The following is a 19,242-nucleotide window of genomic DNA, read 5'->3' as shown; positions in this document are numbered from 1 at the left end:
GTGTGTGTGTCTGTGTGTGTGTGTGTGTGTGTGCTTGCATGTGTGAGTGAGAGGATATTAACTGTGTGTGTATGTGTGTGTGTGTGTGTGTGTGTGTGTGTGTGTGTGTGTGTGTATAAAGAGGCAGTAAGTCAGTAACTCACTGTAGTTTCTCCAGTTTACAGTGTGGATCCTCCAGTAGAGCAGAGAGCTGCTTCACTCCTGAGTCTCCTGGTTTATTGTAGTTCAGATTCAGCTCTCTCAGGTGTGATGAGGGGTTTGACCTCAGAGCTGAAGCCAGAGCAGCACAACCTTTATCTGTAATACTGCAGTTATCCAGCCTGCAGAGAGAAGGAGACAAAACCCTCACACTTACAGATCAGTATACATACACATGTTGTGATAGTGATGCAGTGATGGTGTGTGTGTGTGTGTATATAGAGAGAATGAGTGAGTGAGTGAGTGTGTGAGTGAGTAAATGTGAATCTAATTAATACATTGATGGAATGTGTGTGTCAGAAAGAGGAAGAGGGTAATAGCAATTATATCTTTGTGTATGTATTTGTGTGTGTGGGGATATTGACTATGTGTTTGTGTGTGCATGTGTGTGTGTTTGGATACTGAATGTGTCCATGTGAGAGGATACTGACTGTGTGTTTGTGTGAGAGAGAGAGAGAGGCAGAGAGAGAGAGCTTAATGACAGTGTGTGTGTATTTGTGCATGTGTGTTTGAGGATACTGACTGATGATATTGAGTGTGCGCATATGTTTGAGAGGATATTGGGTTTGACTGTATGTGTACGTATGTGTGCTTGTGTGTGTGTGTATGTGTGTGTGTGTGTGTGTGTGTGTGTGTGTGTGTGTGTGTGTGTGTGTATAAAGAGACAGTAAATCAGTAACTCACTGTAGTTTCTCCAGTTTACAGTGTAGATCCTCCAGTAGAGCAGAGAGCTGCTTCACTCCTGAGTCACGTGGTTTATTGAGGCTCAGATTCAGCTCTCTCAGGTGTGATGAGGGGTTTGACCTCAGAGCTGAAGCCAAAGCAGCACAGCCTTCATCTGTAATACTGCAGTTAACCAGCCTGCAGAGAGAAGGAGACAAAACCCTCACACTTACAGATCAGCACACATGCATGCAAACACACATTACATTTTGTGATAGTGATGCAGTGTTAGTGTGTGTGTATATAGAGAGTATGAGTGAGTGAATGAGGGTGTGAGTGAGTGAATGTGAAGCTAATTAATACAGTGATGGAATGTGTGCATCAGAAAGAGGATGAGGGTAATAGCAATTATATCTGTGTGTGTGTGTGTGCGTATAAAGAGGCAGTAAGTCAGTAACTCACTCTAGTTTCTCCAGTTTACAGTGTGGATCCTCCAGTAGAGTAGAGAGCTGCTTCACTCCTGAGTCTCCTGGTTTATTGAAGTTCAGATTCAGCTCTCTCAGGTGTGATGAGGGGTTTGACCTCAGAGCTGAAGCCAGAGCAGCACAGCCTTCATCTGTTATACTGCACTTATCCAGCCTGCAGAGAGAAGGAGAAAAACTCCTCACATTTACAGATCAGTACACGCACACACACTCCTATGCTAATGAGCATGTGTTCATACACATGCTTACACAAATGCAAACACACACTCACAATCACACTGCCTCACCCCCACACAACCACACACACAAAAAGTTAAAATGTGTGGTGTTGGGGGGGCGGTGACACACACTGTGTGTGAGGTGTGTTAATTCAGAACACTGTTAACAAGAAAATAAACAAATTAAAACTGCTTCTTTGTTAGCTCCACCGCTGACTAAGTTTGGAAACAGTCCCACAAGTCAACAGGCAAACAATACACTGACAGTGCAAACTGAATTACTATAAACTGATCAAAGACACTAACGGTATAAACAGCCACTGATTCAGACACTAAAGTATTGGAGGACAGACAGAAGTGTCATGGTACAGCCCCTAACCCCTCAAATGTGTGCGTGTGCGTGTCTGTCCGTATTGCCACGCCCTCTTGTGTTGTGCACCTGAACCTTGTTGTGCGTAATTGTCATGAGTGTATATAAGTCTCGTGTCGTATCGTCAAGGTTGTCGGTGTTTGACCTATGTAGTGTGTTTGTGTGTGTTGAGTTGTGCTTATGATTAAAATGTATGTTCTGTTTAACGTGCCTCATCCCCGCATCCTCCTTAACCTGTTAAACATCACAGAAGGGTGAATACAATTTTATAATCATGGAGTTCCATATTCCTGTGGAGGAAACTGACCAAAACTGTTAGTTTGTGTAACAAAGAAAGAAGCAGTGTGATGATATTGTGCAGAGATTAAGTGCAGGCAGTTCACACTGAACAGTGGGGAGTGATGTCCACACAAACCCCAGAAGAGGAGAAAGCCCTGGATATACTGGCTCATCAGTGTCTCTTAGGATAAGAGGAGGAACTGATGTGTGTGGAGAAGAATGTCCATCTCCATCCCCTCAGTCTGTCTCTCCACAGTACCCTTCACCTGCTCTAGTCCTGCTGCATCTGCTGGGCCTCTCAGGCAGGACCCAGCTGAAGATCACCACCTGAGCCTGAGAGAGCAGCGTTTGTGGGTGCAGCCAGGAGCTCATATTAATAGAAGACGAGAAGCTACTCTTTAACAAAGTTGCTCTTTTAGAGACAAACTATGCAAGGCCTTCAATATCAGTTTCTATAATCTTGAACAAGGGAAATGTAAAATATTACCATGTATTCACTGAATAAACATGGATCAAAGATAAATAAATAAAGATTTATTTAATTAGTAAAGACTTGCTTAGTAAACTATGATTATTTTCAGACACAACAGTGACTAGTCAGAGAGAAGACCTGTCATTTCTTTTTTTAAACAGTTTTAAGGGATTGCTTATATTTGCCAGGTGTCACGGTTGGCCGGGCATCCAGAAGGAGGGACACGCCCACTCCTGCTAGGGAGCGCACTACATCCCTGCCTTGTTCCCAGTCCCCTGCCTACTAATCACCTTCACCTGTCCCGTGTTCTCTCTCTCTATTTAAACTCACAGGTCCTGAGAGAAAGCGCTGCACATTAGTGGAACGCCGGACTACTCACTTCCACCCTGTACATCGCTACACAGAGTGTTAGGACTGAGTATCGTTGATAATTTGTTGTGGTTTTTCACGTATTGACAATGCAGAATAAAGAGCACTTTGGCTCAACCTTGCCTTTCGCTTCCTCTGTGCCGCCACCATCACAACAGGTATTTATGTTTTCAGGTTTGTCCATCAGCTGGTTTGAATATGTGGACTATTATGGGTCATATACAGAAGACTGAACCCATTATTCTGAGTTGTAGTCCAAACTCTGGTCTATGTAGTTTTGTTCTCATCTTCCCCCACTGCTGTGCTCATCTTTGTTCTCACTGTCAGCGGGAGGGCAGGAGCAGAGTCCAGCGCTGGTTTGTATAAAATGGGAAAAAGTCTCATTTAAATACGAGGAACAACAACCAGTCCACAGTCCAAAAAGCAAACAGTGTTAACAGGCAAAGGTCAGCACTAGGAAGACCAAACAGTAGACTTTGGTAAAAAGGGCAGACACACAGAAACAGAAACATGTTCAGGAAAAGTGGGAAAAAAAAACAAGATAACATACACCAGCTCAGAAATACAACTCAGAAGAGTAATTTTCTAAAGTTAGTTACACATTCTCACCTACACTGGGCTACACAACAGAATTTACTCTAATATCTTTGTAATTACAATTAATTCAGGTAAATTTATTATGTTTTACACATGTTACATCTTGGCCTGCATCTGTTTCCATAACTGGCTGTGAAAATGTGAAAGAGAATGTTAATGTGGGTAAAAGAGATATATGTGTGTGTGTGTGTGTGTGTGTGTGTGTGTGTGTGTGTGTGTGTGTGTGTATGTGTGTGTGTGTGTGTGTGTGTGTGCGTGTGTGTGTGCGTGTGTGTAAATTCTTTAGGATTAATGAGTGGTTCAGCTAACACCTTAAATAGTGATTAGGGTATATGATACATTAGTTACAAAGGGGTTTAGGAAACACTTACAAATTAACAAAAGTACCTTATGATGTACTAACACCAGTGCAATAATGTGTTTATAAATGTAAATACTCACACAGCTTTTCTGGATGCTGTGACCACTGGCAGCAGTCTCAGTAGACATTCCTCTGATGGGTCAAATTTACTCAGGTCAAACTCATCCAGCTCCTCTTCTGAGTTCAGTAACACAAACACCAGAGCTGACCACTGAGCTGGAGAGAGACTGGCTCCATGGAGACAATGGTCACCTCCTCTGCTCAGGTATGTCTGGACTTCCTGTACTAGAGAATGATCCTTTAGTTCATTCAGACAGTGGAACAGATTGATGGATTTCTCTGGAGAGGGATTCTCCCTGATCTTCTCCTTGATGTAGTTGACTGTTTCCTCTTTGCTGTGAGAGCTTCTTTTCCTCTGTGTCAGTAAGCCTTGTAAGAGAGTCTGATTGGACTCCAGTGAGAGACCCAGAAGGAAGCGGAGGAAAAGGTCCAGATGTTCATTCTCACTCTGTAAGGCCTTGTCCACTGCATTCATAAGGAAGTCAGACATGGTGGATCTTTTAAAGAGACCTTTCTTTTGCTGTTTTAACACATTTTTCTTTTTAGAGATGAAGGAGAGAAATGCATATAAAGCAGCCAGAAACTCCTGAATGCTCAGATGCACAAAGCTGAACACCTTCCCCAGGTGAAGCCCAAACTCCTCTCTGAAGATTTGGGTACACACTCCTGAGTACACTGACACTACTTTGACATCAATGCCACACTCTCTTAGGTCTTCCTCATAGAAGATCAGGTTGCCCTTTTCCAGCTGTTGGAAAGCCAGTTTTCCCAGTGCCAGAATTGTCTTTTTAGTCTGTTGAGGATCAGTGTCAGTGTTTCCATGGTACTTTCTGTCCTTGTGTTTGATCTGAAAGATCAGAAAGTGTGTGAACATTTGAGTCAGAGTCTTGGGGATTTCTCCACTCTCTGCTTCACCCAACATTCTCTCTAGAACAGTGGCTGCAATCCAACAGAAGACTGGAATGTGACACATGATGTAGAGGCTTCTTGATGACTTCATGTGTGTGATGATTTTGTTGGCCAGGCTCTGATCACTGATTCTCTTCCTGAAGTACTCCTCTTTCTGAGGGTCACTGAACCCTCGTACCTCTGTTACCTGATCAACACACTCAGGAGGGATCTGATTGGCTGCTGCAGGTCGAGAGGTTATCCAGAGGAGAGCAGAGGGAAGCAGATTCCCCTTGATGAGGTTTGTCAGAAGTACATCCACCGAGGTCGACTCTGTTACATTCCACAAGTTCTCATTGTTCTGGAAATCTAGAGGAAGTCGACACTCATCCAGACCATCAAAGATGAAAATGACTTTGTAAGCATCACAGTGTATTAATTGTAATTGTTTTGTTTCTGGGAAAAAGTGATGAAGCAGATCCATCAGACTGAACATTTTCTCCTTCATCAAATTCAGTTCCCTAAAAGGAAGTGGAAATATGAAGAGGACGTCCTGATTTGCTCTTCCTTCAGCCCAGTCCAGAATGAACTTCTGAACAGAGACCGTTTTCCCAATTCCAGCAACTCCTTTAGTCAGCACTCTTCTGATGGGTTTGTCTTTAAAGAGCTCATTGCATTTGATGGGTGTCTCCTGTGTTGCTGGTCTCCTGGATGCTGTCTCAATCTGTCTCACCTCGTGTTCATTATTGACCTCTCCACTCCCTCCCTCTGTGATGTAAAGCTCGGTGTAGATCTCATTCAGAAGAGTTGAGCTTCCTTGTTGGGAAATTCCTTCATTAATTCTTTTAAATTTATCCATTAGTTTGTGTTTGAGATTTCGTTGATATTCAGAGAATAGCTCTAATAAACAGAAGAACATGATCACAAATATTTTATTTTCTTGTTATCTTTGATGTTGAAGTAATTTATCAAAACCCTGAAACACTTTGCCCAAACAAAGAGGACAAAATTTAGTTATAGTGATACTGCCATCATAAAGCCATGACCCAGAGCTCTTACTGGTCTGTAGTGTGTTAGCGAGGTCTGTTTGGTTCATGTTTCTCAGGACGTGCAGTGTGATCTTCAGCACCCCCTCTCTGGCACTGCTCTGATCCTCCTCATCCTCCACCTCTCTCTCAGAGCATGCTGGGTAATCTGGACTCCATAGCATCTTAAACTTCTTCAGCTCCTTCTTCACCAGAGAGATGACTCTGTGCTCCAGCTCCTGGTTAGGAATAAACAGCAACTTACAATCATAAAAACACCACAATGTTACACAGATGATTATATGATTTTGTTTTAGGATGGAGAAGACTCTGGCAGTGTTGCTGTACTTTAAAAAAAAGTTTAAAAAAAAAGTAATCCATTACTCATTACTTCTCTAAAATTGTAATGGGATTACTTTACTCATTACTTCAAGGAACAGTAATCTCGTTACTTCATTGTTACATCCTAAAACCCAAATATACTAGAATCTCCCAGATACATACAGACCTTGAATGTGGACTCCAATTGTTTTCTGTTGGTGAGTACTGATTTTTCTCTTTGTACACTGTGGACAAACACAACAGACTTTTATGGAGGAATATGTAGCACATTCATACCTGTACAACACACAATTATATAGATCAGTAGATATTATACTGGATTATATTATCAACACTTGTGTTTCTACATTTCATAACAGATCTGTGATGCTGCCTGGTGTGTGGCAGCAGAAAGGATGAAGATGCAGGTGTGAGAGTAGAAACTCAAAAAGGCTGTTAATAGAAAGTGAAAGTAAAGCAAATGTGCTAAACACACTCAGCCACAAGAAAACAAAGGTCAACAAACAAGAACAGGAAGACAGGAAACAGGAGAAGTATATACATGGAGGAATCTGGGAAGAGAACAATGCAGAGACTAAGGACAAGTGGATGGAATGGTGGGAGGAGTTAGGCTGGGGAGTGGCAGGAATGGTGGGTGGAGTTAGACTGGAGAGTGGCAGGAATGGTGGGAGGAGTTAGGCTTGGGTGTGGCAGGAATGGTGGGAGGAGTTAGGCTGGGGAGTGGCAGGAATGGTGGGAGGAGCAGAGAGAAGGACAACACACAGATACAACAATAAACAAAGGACGACACGGGAAAGCAAAACAGACAAAGGGGCTCCTTTACAAGATGATTTGTTAGAAAATAAGATTTATATTATATTATATTTTTTTATTTATAGAGCGCATTTACCACAACAGCAATGATCAAAGTGCTGTGGAAAGTTAGGAAAAATGTCTTAACAAAAACCTGTGAAATGTAAAACAAAAGGAAATGTGCCATCAAACATAAACATGGACAGAGAAATGAAAATGTCAGAGTAAAAAGAAGTGTTTGAAATCTGCACAAGAGAGAGCAGAGCTGATATTCAGAGGAGGACTGTTCCACAGCCTCAGTGCTGCAGCTGAACAGACACAGTCACACTTCAGCTTCAGTCGAGAATGTGGAACAGATACAGTCACACTTCAGCTTCAGTGGAGACTGTGGAACAGACACAGTCACAGTTCAGCTTCAGTGGAGACTGTGGAACAGACACAGTCACAGTTCAGCTTCAGTGGAGACTGTGGAACAGTCAACAGCTGATCTGAACAACTGTGAGTGCCAGTGAGTAGATGAATTGTTCCTAAGCATGAACAAAAAATTTGATTTTGGGAAATTTCTCTGAACTCGTAAAAATTATTCCTAATAACAGAATTGATTTGAAAATCAAATCTGAGCTCTGGATCAAAGATAACACCAAGATTTTTGTATTTTTAGGAACAATACAAGCAGATTAAATCAACTGTTATATAAGTGTTATCTCCGCACTATCCATGTTTACATGTACACCTGGGATCTTATATTAGTCTACAACTCTCTTACTTAGATATGATCATGTTAATATTACAGTCTGATTGTTATAGTGTGACAGTGTCTTAGTTGACCTAAGCTTAGCCTGATTAAAATGTGTTCCAGGATAATATTATCCAGACTATGTGCACATGTAAACACACACTGATCCACTGACTAAACATTTTTGCTGCATTTCTGGCAATGCCTGATAAACTGTAATCAAGAGAGTTTGTTTTTGTCTAGTCATTAAAAGAGGAGCTCAGCAATGTTTAGTAACAGCATTACTACTGTAGCTAAATCCAGCTCATCTACCTACAGCTTGATCCTGCCCCCACTCCTCTTCTTAAGTGTTCTTCTGCTATTTCTCCCATGTCATCTCAGTAATGCTTCCCTTACTTCAGATTCTGTTCCTACAGCGCTCAAAACCTCAGCTTTAACTGCCATTCTTTATAAAACAGGACTAAATGCTGCACTACGTGATAATTACTGGCCCATTTCCAGTCTCCCCTGTCTAATCAGGGTTCCAGCCTCTCAACTACAATCTTTCTTAAATACTCAGGATCTATTTGAACCTTTCCAATCTGACTTCCATACTACGCACAACACTGAGAGAGCCCTGTTACATGGTTTCAATGATCCCCTTCTCTCTACTGACTCTGGTGCCCTGTGTGTTCTCCTCCTTCTAGATCTTCTAGATAGAAGTGCTGTGTTTGACACAATTAAACCATAAGATACTTATCAGCTGCCTCTCAGACATTGGGATTACTAATACGGTTCTTGAATGGTTTACCTTCTATATCTCTAATAGATCACATTTTGTCGTACTTGGTAAACACAAATCACACACTGTTACCGTTACTCAAGATGTTCTCTAGGGATCGGTCCCTGGTCCTCTCCTATTTAATCGATATGTTGCCCCTTGGTCAGATTATCCATAGGCATGGTCTCCGTTTCCACTGTTATGCTGATGACACTCAGATTTATAGTAGCACCAAAGGTAACACTACCTTACGACTTCCTGCTTTACTCTCTTGTATCAAAGATCTCAAACAGTGGATGAACATAAACTTCCTAGAGTTAAATCCTTACAAAATAAAATTTTAGTTATTGCTTCTAAATCCATAATCGCTAAATTAACTGATTTTAAACTCAGTCTAGATGGGTCTTGGTCAAATCATCAACTGCATTTTGGAACTTTGGTGTACTCCTCACTCTTTGAACCCCACATCATGTCAATGGTTAAAAATGCCTTTTTTTTACAGTCACAATATCAGTAGACTTAGGCCCATGCTCTCCAGACAAGGTGCTGAAACTCTGGTTCATGCTTTCATCACATCCCATCTTGATTACTGCAACTCTCTCTTCATTTACATCCCAGAATTCTCTTAGATGTTAAAAAATGTCAGCCCACAACACCCCGATTCTACATCAGTTACACTGGCTCCCTGTCCCTCAACACATTCAGTATAAACTCCTCCTGCTTACATTCAAAGCTCTGCATGGTCTTGCACCTCCCTACTTAGCTGAACTTCTACATCCATACTGCCCCACCCGTACACTTAGGTCTTCTGATGCAGGTTGTCTCTCCATCCCTAAGTTAAGATTGGTCTCTGTAGGGGCAAATCTTTTAGTGTCATGGCCTCAAAACTGTAGAACACGTTACTACAATCTCTCCATCTTTGGTCTTCAATTTCTGCTTTCAAATAACTTAAAACATAAACATTTTAATGACCTTTCTTCTGTTAATAGTTGATAAATTAATGTGCTAAATGTGTTAATTAATGTCTCTTTCCATGTGTATTGCTATTGTAAAGCAACCTTGAATTTTAGAAATGCACTATATAAATTTAATCTTATTATTATTTTATTATTACAGTACATACTGAATACAGTATACAGTCATCTTTAGAATACCTGCCATTGTTTTTAAATAAAGAAGCTAAACTTTAGGGAAATATTCGTAAATGTACAGGTGTGTTTTGTATTCTTGGTAAACGTACACCTGTGTTGTGAGGCTGAATTAGACTGTGCATGAAGGAGACTGAAAATTAATATTTTAATAAACTATAACTATTTTTGCACATCTGTAACTGTACTGTTACAGCACAGACCCCTCCTCATAGATACCTCCCTATGCTTGTGACATTGTGTGTGTGTGTGTGTGTGTGTGTGTGTGTGTGTGTGTGTCTCCCATGTATCACACTTACAGGTTTATTCTTTACAACAACTTGAGGACTCGACTGTTTCTCTCTAAAGAGGACACCCAGGTGCTCCTCCAGTCCCTCATTACCTTGAGACTGGGTGACTGTAACTCACTCCTGGCTGCTTCCTCCATGTGTGTCTCCAGGCCCTTACAGCTGATCCAGAATGCAGCAGTACGGCTGGTCTTAAACTTTCTGAAGTTTATACTTATGTTTCATCTGTATTGTGTATTGTTTCTCGGTCTCAGTAGAGACAATTGTTTCTGGCAGTATCAGAGATCAAGATTATTTAAGATTATTACCTACTGGTACTATCCAAGGGTTTTTTGAATGGGCAACAAAACACTTTTAAGAAGTCTATCTGGATAAGGGCATCTACTAAATGCAATAAATATACATTTATTCAGATATCTCAAGTAAATAAGTGCACAAAATTCCTCCTACTCAGGATATGCAGGCTAGATTAACTGATTTAATCTTCTAATTCAGTGTTCCTCACTCCCAGTGCTGGATAAACAGATTTAATCCCCTAATCCAGTGCTCCTCACTCCAAGTGCTGGATGAACTGATTTAATCCCCTAATCCAGTCTTCCTCATTCCCAGTGCTGGGAACCTGCAGCACTGCACAGTTTAGTGTTTTCCTGCTCCAACACACCTGATGCAGCTCATGAAGAACTTCATAATGAGCTGAGTGAGTTTGATTAGGTGGGACTGGGAGTGAGGAACACTGTCCTAAACCAGGAGACCATCACCTCTCAGCAGAATACTCTCTCTCTCTGAAGTATAAGTGGAGGACTCCATCTTACCTGAGCTCAGTAGAACAGTCACATTCCCTACATCATCCTTACCTGAGCTCAGTAGAACAGTCACATTCCCTACATCATCGTTACCTGAGCTCAGGAGAACAGTCACATTCCCTACATCATCCTTACCTGAGCTCAGTAGGATACACTCCCTCTATGAAGTTACATGGGTTGTCCATTGACTTGTCACTCTTCATGGATACACAGCTGGGTTCCGGGGAGTCTGATCTCTTACCCTGAATCAAACTAACATACACAATTAAAAAGATATTATTTTAATGCCAAAATACTAATGCGTGTATAAATGGTTCAAATATAAATTAATATGTATTTATGTCTATCTTCGCTATTTTTATTTTATGTTTTTAAATTTTTTTTACAAAGATGTTGAAGACAGTAAAGTTGTTATTATGTTTCTTGTTATTTAATAAGTGATCTTCAAGATGACCAGAGTTATACCAGAGAGCATCTTTACATTACTCCCCAGCAACTGGGATTACTGGGATTATCCAGTGGTTAAAAATGCCTTTTTTCACATTCACAATATCACTAGACTTAGGCCCATGCTCTCCAAACAAGGTGCTGCAACTCTGGTTCACACTTTCATCACATCCCACCTTGATTACTGCAACTCTCTCTTCATTGACATCCCAAACTTCAATATGTTCAAAATTTGGCTCCCAGAATTCTCTTACATGTTAAAAAATGTCAGCCCACAACACCCTGATTCTACATCAGTTACACTGGCTCCCTGTCCCTCAACACATTCAGTATAAACTCCTCCTGCTTACATTCAAAGCTCTGCATGGTCTTGCACCTCCCTACTTAGCTGAACTTCTACATCCATACTGCCCCACCTGTACACTTAGGTCTTCTGATGCAGGGTGTCTCTCCATCCCTAAGTTAAGATTGGTCTCTGTAGGGGCAGATCTTTTAGTGTCATGGCCTCAAAACTATAGAACACGTTACTACAATCTCTCCATCTTTGGTCTTCAATTTCTGCTTTCAAATCACTTAAAACATAAACATTTTAATGAGCTTTCTTCTGTTAATAGTTGATAAATTAATGTGCTAAATGTGTTAATTCATGTCTCTTTCCATGTGTATTGCTATTGTAAAGCAACATTGAATTTTAGAAATGCACTATATAAATTTAAACTTATTATTATGTTATTATTACAGTACATACTGAATACAGTATACAGTCAGCTTTAGAATACCTGCCATTGTATTTAAATAAAGAAGCTAAACTTTAGGGAAATATTCGTAAATGTACAGGTGTGTTTTGTATTCTTGGTAAACGTACACCTGTGTTGTGAGGCTGAATTAGACTGTGCATGAAGGAGACTGAAAATTAATATTTTAATAAACTATAACTATTTTTGCACATCTGTAACTGTACTGTCACAGCACAGACCCCTCCTCATAGATACCTCCCTATGCTTGTGACATTGTGTGTGTGTGTGTGTGTGTGTGTGTGTGTGTGTGTGTGTGTGTGTGTGTGTGTGTGTGTGTCTCCCATGTATCACACTTACAGGTTTATTCTTTACAACAACTTGAGGACTCGACTGTTTCTCTCTAAAGAGGACACCCAGGTGCTCCTCCAGTCCCTCATTACCTTGAGACTGGGTGACTGTAACTCACTCCTGGCTGCTTCCTCCATGTGTGTCTCCAGGCCCTTACAGCTGATCCAGAATGCAGCAGTACGGCTGGTCTTAAACTTTCTGAAGTTTATACTTATGTTTCATCTGTATTGTGTATTGTTTCTCGGTCTCAGTAGAGACAATTGTTTCTGGCAGTATCAGAGATCAAGATTATTTAAGATTATTACCTACTGGTACTATCCAAGGGTTTTCTGAATGGGCAACAAAACACTTTTAAGAAGTCTATCTGGATAAGGGCATCTACTAAATGCAATAAATATACATTTATTCAGATATCTCAAGTAAATAAGTGCACAAAATTCCTCCTACTCAGGATATGCAGGCTAGATTAACTGATTTAATCTTCTAATTCAGTGTTCCTCACTCCCAGTGCTGGATAAACAGATTTAATCCCCTAATCCAGTGCTCCTCACTCCAAGTGCTGGATGAACTGATTTAATCCCCTAATCCAGTCTTCCTCATTCCCAGTGCTGGGAACCTGCAGCACTGCACAGTTTAGTGTTTTCCTGCTCCAACACACCTGATGCAGCTCATGAAGAACTTCATAATGAGCTGAGTGAGTTTGATCAGGTGGGACTGGGAGTGAGGAACACTGTCCTAAACCAGGAGACCATCACCTCTCAGCAGAATACTCTCTCTCTCTGAAGTATAAGTGGAGGACTCCATCTTACCTGAGCTCAGTAGAACAGTCACATTCCCTACATCATCCTTACCTGAGCTCAGTAGAACAGTCACATTCCCTACATCATCGTTACCTGAGCTCAGGAGAACAGTCACATTCCCTACATCATCCTTACCTGAGCTCAGTAGGATACACTCCCTCTCTGAACTGTAATGGAATCTCCATTGACTGGTCAGTCTTCATGGATACACAGCTGGGTTCTGGGGAGTCTGATCTCTTACCCTGAATAGAACTAAAACACACAATTAAAAAAGATATTGTTTTAATGCCAAAATAGTGTTATACTGCCCAAGGCCTAACTTAAAATAGTTTCACATTTTTGGTGTATTTTCTAAAGTAATCATCTCACAAATCCAGAGTTCATTTCCACAGTGACTTTACCCTTTGAGAACTCTCTGCTCACTGTGAGGATGCAGAAGTCTCTGTGTAATTGTGGATGACCAGTTATTGTTCTGGGCTCACGTTCCAAACCTGACTTGGTTATGCAGGTTAATTCTATACAACATCTGGAGGACTCGACTGTTTCTCTCTAAAGAGGACACCCAGGTGCTCCTCCAGTCCCTCATTACCTTGAGACTGGGTGACTGTAACTCACTCCTGGCTGCTTCCTCCATGTGTGTCTCCAGGCCCTTACAGCTGATCCAGAATGCAGCAGTACGGCTGGTCTTAAACTTTCTGAAGTTTATACTTATGTTTCATTTCTGCATTTTGTATTGTGTTTAGGTCTCAGTAGAGACAATTGTTTCAGGTAGTATCAGAGATCAAGATTATTTAAGATTATTACCTTCTGGTACTATCCAAGGGTTCTCTGAATGGACAACAAAACACATTTAAGAAGTCTGTCTGGATAAGGGCATCTACTAAAAGCAATAAATATACGTTTATTCTGATATCTCAAGTAAATAAGTGCACAAAATTCCTCCTACTCAGGATATGCAGGCTGGATGAACCGATTTAATCTTCTAATTCAGTGTTCCTCGCTCCCAGTGCTGGATGAACTGATTTAATCCCCTAATCCAGTCTTCCTCATTCCCAGTGCTGGGAACCTGCAGCACTGCACAGTTTAGTGTTTTCCTGCTCCAACACACCTGATGCAGCTCATGAAGAACTTCATAATGAGCTGAGTGAGTTTGATCAGGTGGGACTGGGAGTGAGGAACACTGTCCTAAACCAGGAGACCATCACCTCTCATCAGAATACTCTCTCTCTCTGAAGTATAAGTGGAGGACTCCATCTTACCTGAGCTCAGTAGAACAGTCACATTCCCTACATCATCCTTACCTGAGCTCAGTAGAACAGTTACATTCCCTACATCAACCTTACCTGAGCTCAGTAGAACAGTCACATTCCCTAAATCATCCTTACCTGAGCTCAGTAGAACACTCACATTCCCTACATCATCCTTACCTGAGCTCAGTAGGATACACTCCCTCTCTGAACTGTAATGGAATGTCCATTGACACGTCACTCTTCATGGACACACAGCTGGGTTCCGGGGAGTCTGATCTCTTACCCTGAATCAGACTAACATACACAATTAAAAAGATATTATTTTAAGGCCAAAATACTAATGTGTGTATAAATGGTGCAAATATAAATTAATATGTATTTATGTCTATCATTGCGATTTTTATTTAATGTTTTTTAAATAATTCGTACAAAGATGTTGAAAACAGTAAATTCGTTATTATGTTTCTTGTTATTTACTAAGTGATCTTCAAGATGACCAGAGTTATACCAGAGAGCATCTTTACATTATTTTACATTACATTAAGCTGGTCTTAAACTTTCTGAAGTTTATACTTATGTTTCATCTTTGTATTGTGCATTGTGTCTCGGTCTCAGTAGAGACAACTGTTTCTGGCAGTACCTGATTTAAGATTGTTACCTGCTGGTACTATTCAAGGGTTTTGTGAATGGATATCAAAGCACTTTTAAGAGGTCTGTGTGGCTAAGAACATCTACTAAATGCAATAAATATAGATTTATTCAGATATCCCAAGTAAATAAGTGCACAAACCTATGCACTGCAAGTATGTTTATTTATGTTCTCTCACCTTTCTCCTTTCTGTGTGTGCTGTTCCCCAGAGACACTTATTTTGGAGGTCATGTCTCCTCCTACAGATTATAGCTGTACACCTGCAAACACACACATGCAGATTAATAATCAGAACACATATTCAATTACAATATTTACATTTACTGCATATGGCAGACACCCTTGTCCAGAGAGACTTACAGAAGTGATTTGTTGTGTCGCTACAAAAAACATAAATAAAGCACCTTTGTAAGTCGCTCAGGATAAGAGTGTCTGCTAAATTTTATAAATGCAAATGTAAACATCCTCATGTGAGCACAGAGAGGTTAGTGTCAAAATCACCATCAGGCTAAAGCCCTGGCTAAACTGCAAAAGAGGGCAGTAAAGATGTGTTTTTATAATAATTGCATACCGGGTCACAGACCAACTCAAAATCACTGTCACACAAATAAATAGCGCAGAACTTCATAAATTATTAGCTACATTTACATGCGCACCGTTGGTACAATACTAGTCTGACACTGTTAGTTGAACTAACACACGATCGTATAAAATCACTGTCTTAGCCAGTTCAAAACACATAGCCGAGTTGGACGTGTAAACACGTTCTGTCAGATCTACTGGTTCACAGTCCGAACTGCAGCCAAGATCTCCCTTTAACGAGTCACGACCAAGACATTCACGCGCTTTAATCAATCACGACCAAAACATTCAGGCGCTTTAATCAATCACGATCAAGACATTCACGCGCTTTAATCAATCACGACCAAGACATTCACGCGCTTTAATCAATCACGACAAAGACATTCACGCGCTTTAACGAAGCACGACCAAGACATTCACGCGCTTTAACGAAGCACGACCAAGACATTCACGCTTTAGCTCGGAATGCGCCTATAAGCGAGACATTACAGTATTTTCTCGCTTAATGTTCTCAAAAGAGAAACAGAGTCATTCATGTTTTTGAAGAGCTTTGGTGTAGACAGGCACCTTTACTGACTTTATAAGTACAAAATATAGTTTATTAAAATGAGCAAATAATGCATAAAGTTTAAACCGTAATGTTACAGCACTAAAACAAACTCAAAAACGTGGGTGTAGTGAACAGTATCAGTCCAAAGTGGAAAAGAAGACGGATGCAGGAAAAATGTGTTCTGTAAGTGCATAGTGGGTCACAGACTAACTCAATCACTGTCATACAAAGAAACAGTGTCGAAATATCACTTAATAATATTACTAATAAATATTATAAATATTACTTCTTTAGTTACACTGACATGCACACTATTGGTACAATACTAACCTCACACTGTCAGTCTAATTACGACATGATCGTGTAAACAGCACGGTCTTAGCCTGATAAAACAACTAGTCTACATCTAGTTGGACACCTAAACACTTACTGTTAGATCTACTGGCTCACAGTCCGAGACATTTGTGACACTTCCTGCAGTACGACGCCTGTTCTATTTGCGCAGTTTGTTTCTGCGTAAAGGACAAAATATAAATATATGAAGTATATAGTGCGTTTATTAGTACTTTTTATACAGTTCATGTAAACATATTGATTCGGACCAATTTCTCAGATGAGCCTAGAACGACTTTAGTTTGGTTATTCTGAATCAGACGACGTCAGTTCTATTGCTGTATTTCGCGTAAACGAAGACACCTACTGCAACAGAATAGCGGCTGAAAGCTTTACGTTTTCAGACATTAACCTTGTTAATATTCAATTCTGTTAATATTAAATTTAAGAACTTGTTCTTTGAGTAGTACAAGTTCATATAATTCTTGATTGACAGCTCAGATTCAGATACTCACCGGCTTTCTTTTCTAAAGATATTTGCATTGCGCTTCTTAAAATGGAGCACAAAAATTTCACTTTCGCGTTAAACCGGACTGAACCGGTTTTGTCAAGGATAATTGTTTTTTAGGGGCCGGACTGCTGTGACCAGTCACAACACTTTATCCAACCTTCTGCGGGAGAGAGAAATCAGAGCTACAGTATAGAACTGTATTTAAATAACACAGAATAGCGTAGAACAGTGACAGTAAATTAGCAGTGGATTTGGACTGTGGGAGAATTTTGTTTGTCATGGAGCTTCTACAGCACAGCTGTTCTGAGCAGACGTTTACTTAGGTTTTCACACACACACACACACACACACACACACACACACACACACACACACACACACACACACACACACACACACACACAGAGAGAGAGAGAGACAGGTTATTAGTTTGTGTGTAATACCTATTCTGTGCTCACAAACTCTATATAAAATGACTATTTATTGTCATTAAGTTTCGTTTCTAGCATACACTCCCCTGATATGACAGTTCAAACCATTTTGAGTGTTTGAATAAACCATTTTCAAATGGTATCTTGGGTCTCTCCTCTGCTGATCGCCATGTCCAGTTCACATGCCCAGTGATGTAGTGGTTTAAGACAGTATGTGAACGTTTAGTTTGTGCCCAGACATGTATCTGAGAAGAAGACGAGCCAAAAGACGTTAATCAGGCAGATCTGTTTACTAGTAGGTAACATCTAAGGTCAAAGTTATGATGGAGCTGTAGACATAAGTGAATGTTTTAAGGGACTTCAGACAAAAATTCTGAATAAAAGGTAAAAACACCACAAGGGACATAATCTGCATTAATCTGGTGTTGGCAAAAGTGCAAAATCAAACATCTGTTTTGTTATTTTATTTTTTACACAGTATTGACGTGTAACTCGCAGCATTCACGGATCTCCTTTGCTCGCATGCAAAATCTACATGTGCTCACTCATATTTGCTCTGCTCTCGCTTACATTTACTTTGCTCTGCTACAAAACTGCTTGCACGTGTTTAGATATATCCTGCTCTTACACAAACTTGCTCTTCTGCACACACAAACACATACTGTACTCTCGCGAATGTTTTTGTGTTCTTGCGCACAAGAACACAATTCTTTAATTTCATTATTATTAACTGTGAATGAAAAGGAAAGTCATTCATGATCATGATACAAATGTTATTATAAAACAGTTAGAACTTTAAAATAATTGCGGCACTTTCATATACATAATATTATGTGCCATTTCACAAAACAAATATGAATGTATTTAACACATATTGTTCTTATACTGTATAATATGTATGACTCGGGAATTTGCTCAAATAGATAAAGAAATAATATTATTTGAACTTACAGTAATATGCTCTGCTATATAAAGGAAAATTACCAATCTGCTACCATTTAGTGTTAGTAACCAACTTTGGTAGAGTACAAATTCACTCATTAGCCACATTATTTACCACTAATATCTGTAGTTCTGAAATTGACCACCTTGTGGTTTCCGTTACGTCTCCTTCCTGATCAGGTTTATCAGAGGCATGACAATGGTTTTACTGCTTGATAAAAGTCAGACACTTAAAGTCAAATTGCCACTGCTGGCGTTACTGCGTCAGTGAACTGTTCCACTAAGACGCATGAATGTAATTATGACATCACAACCTAAGGAAAGTGTAAGTTATTTAAAAGCGTTCCAACACACTAAATACCTACATGCTTTTCTGAAGGAGGACAAGGTGATTTTCAAGGTATAGTCCGACCAGAATTATTGGATATTCTAATAGTTTTCAGCAATAGTATCAATATTACTTGCATGATTTATTATATCATTAAATTAAGTGCGCCGTTAATTATAGAAATATCTAAAATATTTTATATTATCCGTGTATCCCCTGGATTCAGGAACGATCGTGAAAGGCCAAATTAAATCAATAGAGAAACATGATGAGTTTTTCTCAACATGGGAAATTGTTGACCAGGAACAAAACGTGGACACTAAAAGAAATGACGCAGGTATGCAATTTTACTGCCAAGCTGAAAATATAATATTTGTCTGTCTGAACATCAATCCGATCTGTTTGCTCTTTTTTTTAAATCCAGACGATATCCGAGCTGCAGAAGGACAACTTTAACCTGCGCATGCGTATATGCTTCCTC

General features: G+C 40.1%; 2 protein-coding genes across 2 annotated transcripts in view; both read right to left on the bottom strand.

Annotated features, from left to right (window-relative positions):
- Window positions 1-19,242, bottom strand: part of LOC145652951 (NACHT, LRR and PYD domains-containing protein 12-like) — a 112,084-nt gene that overhangs the window by 6,274 nt on the left and 86,568 nt on the right. The window contains exons 17-19 of the mRNA XM_081704776.1: window positions 1,324-1,500; window positions 883-1,059; window positions 144-320 (exon numbers count right to left, since the gene is read on the bottom strand). Coding sequence (XP_081560902.1) covers window positions 144-320; window positions 883-1,059; window positions 1,324-1,500 — 531 coding nt within the window. The remainder of the gene's footprint in view (window positions 1-143; window positions 321-882; window positions 1,060-1,323; window positions 1,501-19,242) is intronic.
- On the bottom strand, window positions 1,508-17,317 carry LOC113567691 (NLR family CARD domain-containing protein 3-like). The gene is made up of 11 exons (XM_081704777.1): window positions 17,065-17,317; window positions 16,647-16,728; window positions 15,263-15,344; window positions 14,613-14,729; window positions 13,990-14,013; window positions 13,321-13,437; window positions 10,989-11,105; window positions 6,494-6,551; window positions 6,020-6,224; window positions 4,093-5,860; window positions 1,508-3,407 (listed from the first exon to the last, which is right to left on the bottom strand). The coding sequence occupies exons 3-11, from the start codon at window positions 15,313-15,315 to the stop codon at window positions 3,338-3,340; spliced, it is 2,529 nt and encodes an 842-aa protein (XP_081560903.1). The 5' UTR covers window positions 15,316-15,344; window positions 16,647-16,728; window positions 17,065-17,317; the 3' UTR covers window positions 1,508-3,337.

This window comes from Electrophorus electricus, chromosome 21, assembly GCF_041902795.1.
Source record: "Electrophorus electricus isolate QZ-2024a chromosome 21, ASM4190279v1, whole genome shotgun sequence".
Classification (NCBI taxonomy): Eukaryota; Metazoa; Chordata; class Actinopteri; order Gymnotiformes; family Gymnotidae; genus Electrophorus; species Electrophorus electricus.
Note: the sequence above shows the minus strand (reverse complement) of the source record. Positions and strands in the feature narration are given on the sequence as shown.

Coding starts and splice junctions, on each gene's coding strand:
- LOC113567691 (XM_081704777.1), bottom strand. CDS start 15,315: ATGACCTCCAAAATAAGTGTCTCTGGGGAACAGCACACACAGAAAGGA. Junction 5,861..6,019: donor CGCTAACACACTACAGACCA/GTAAGAGCTCTG, acceptor TCTGTTTATTAG/AGCTATTCTCTGAATATCAA. Junction 3,408..4,092: donor ACAGCATCCAGAAAAGCTGT/GTGAGTATTTAC, acceptor TATACAAACCAG/CGCTGGACTCTGCTCCTGCC.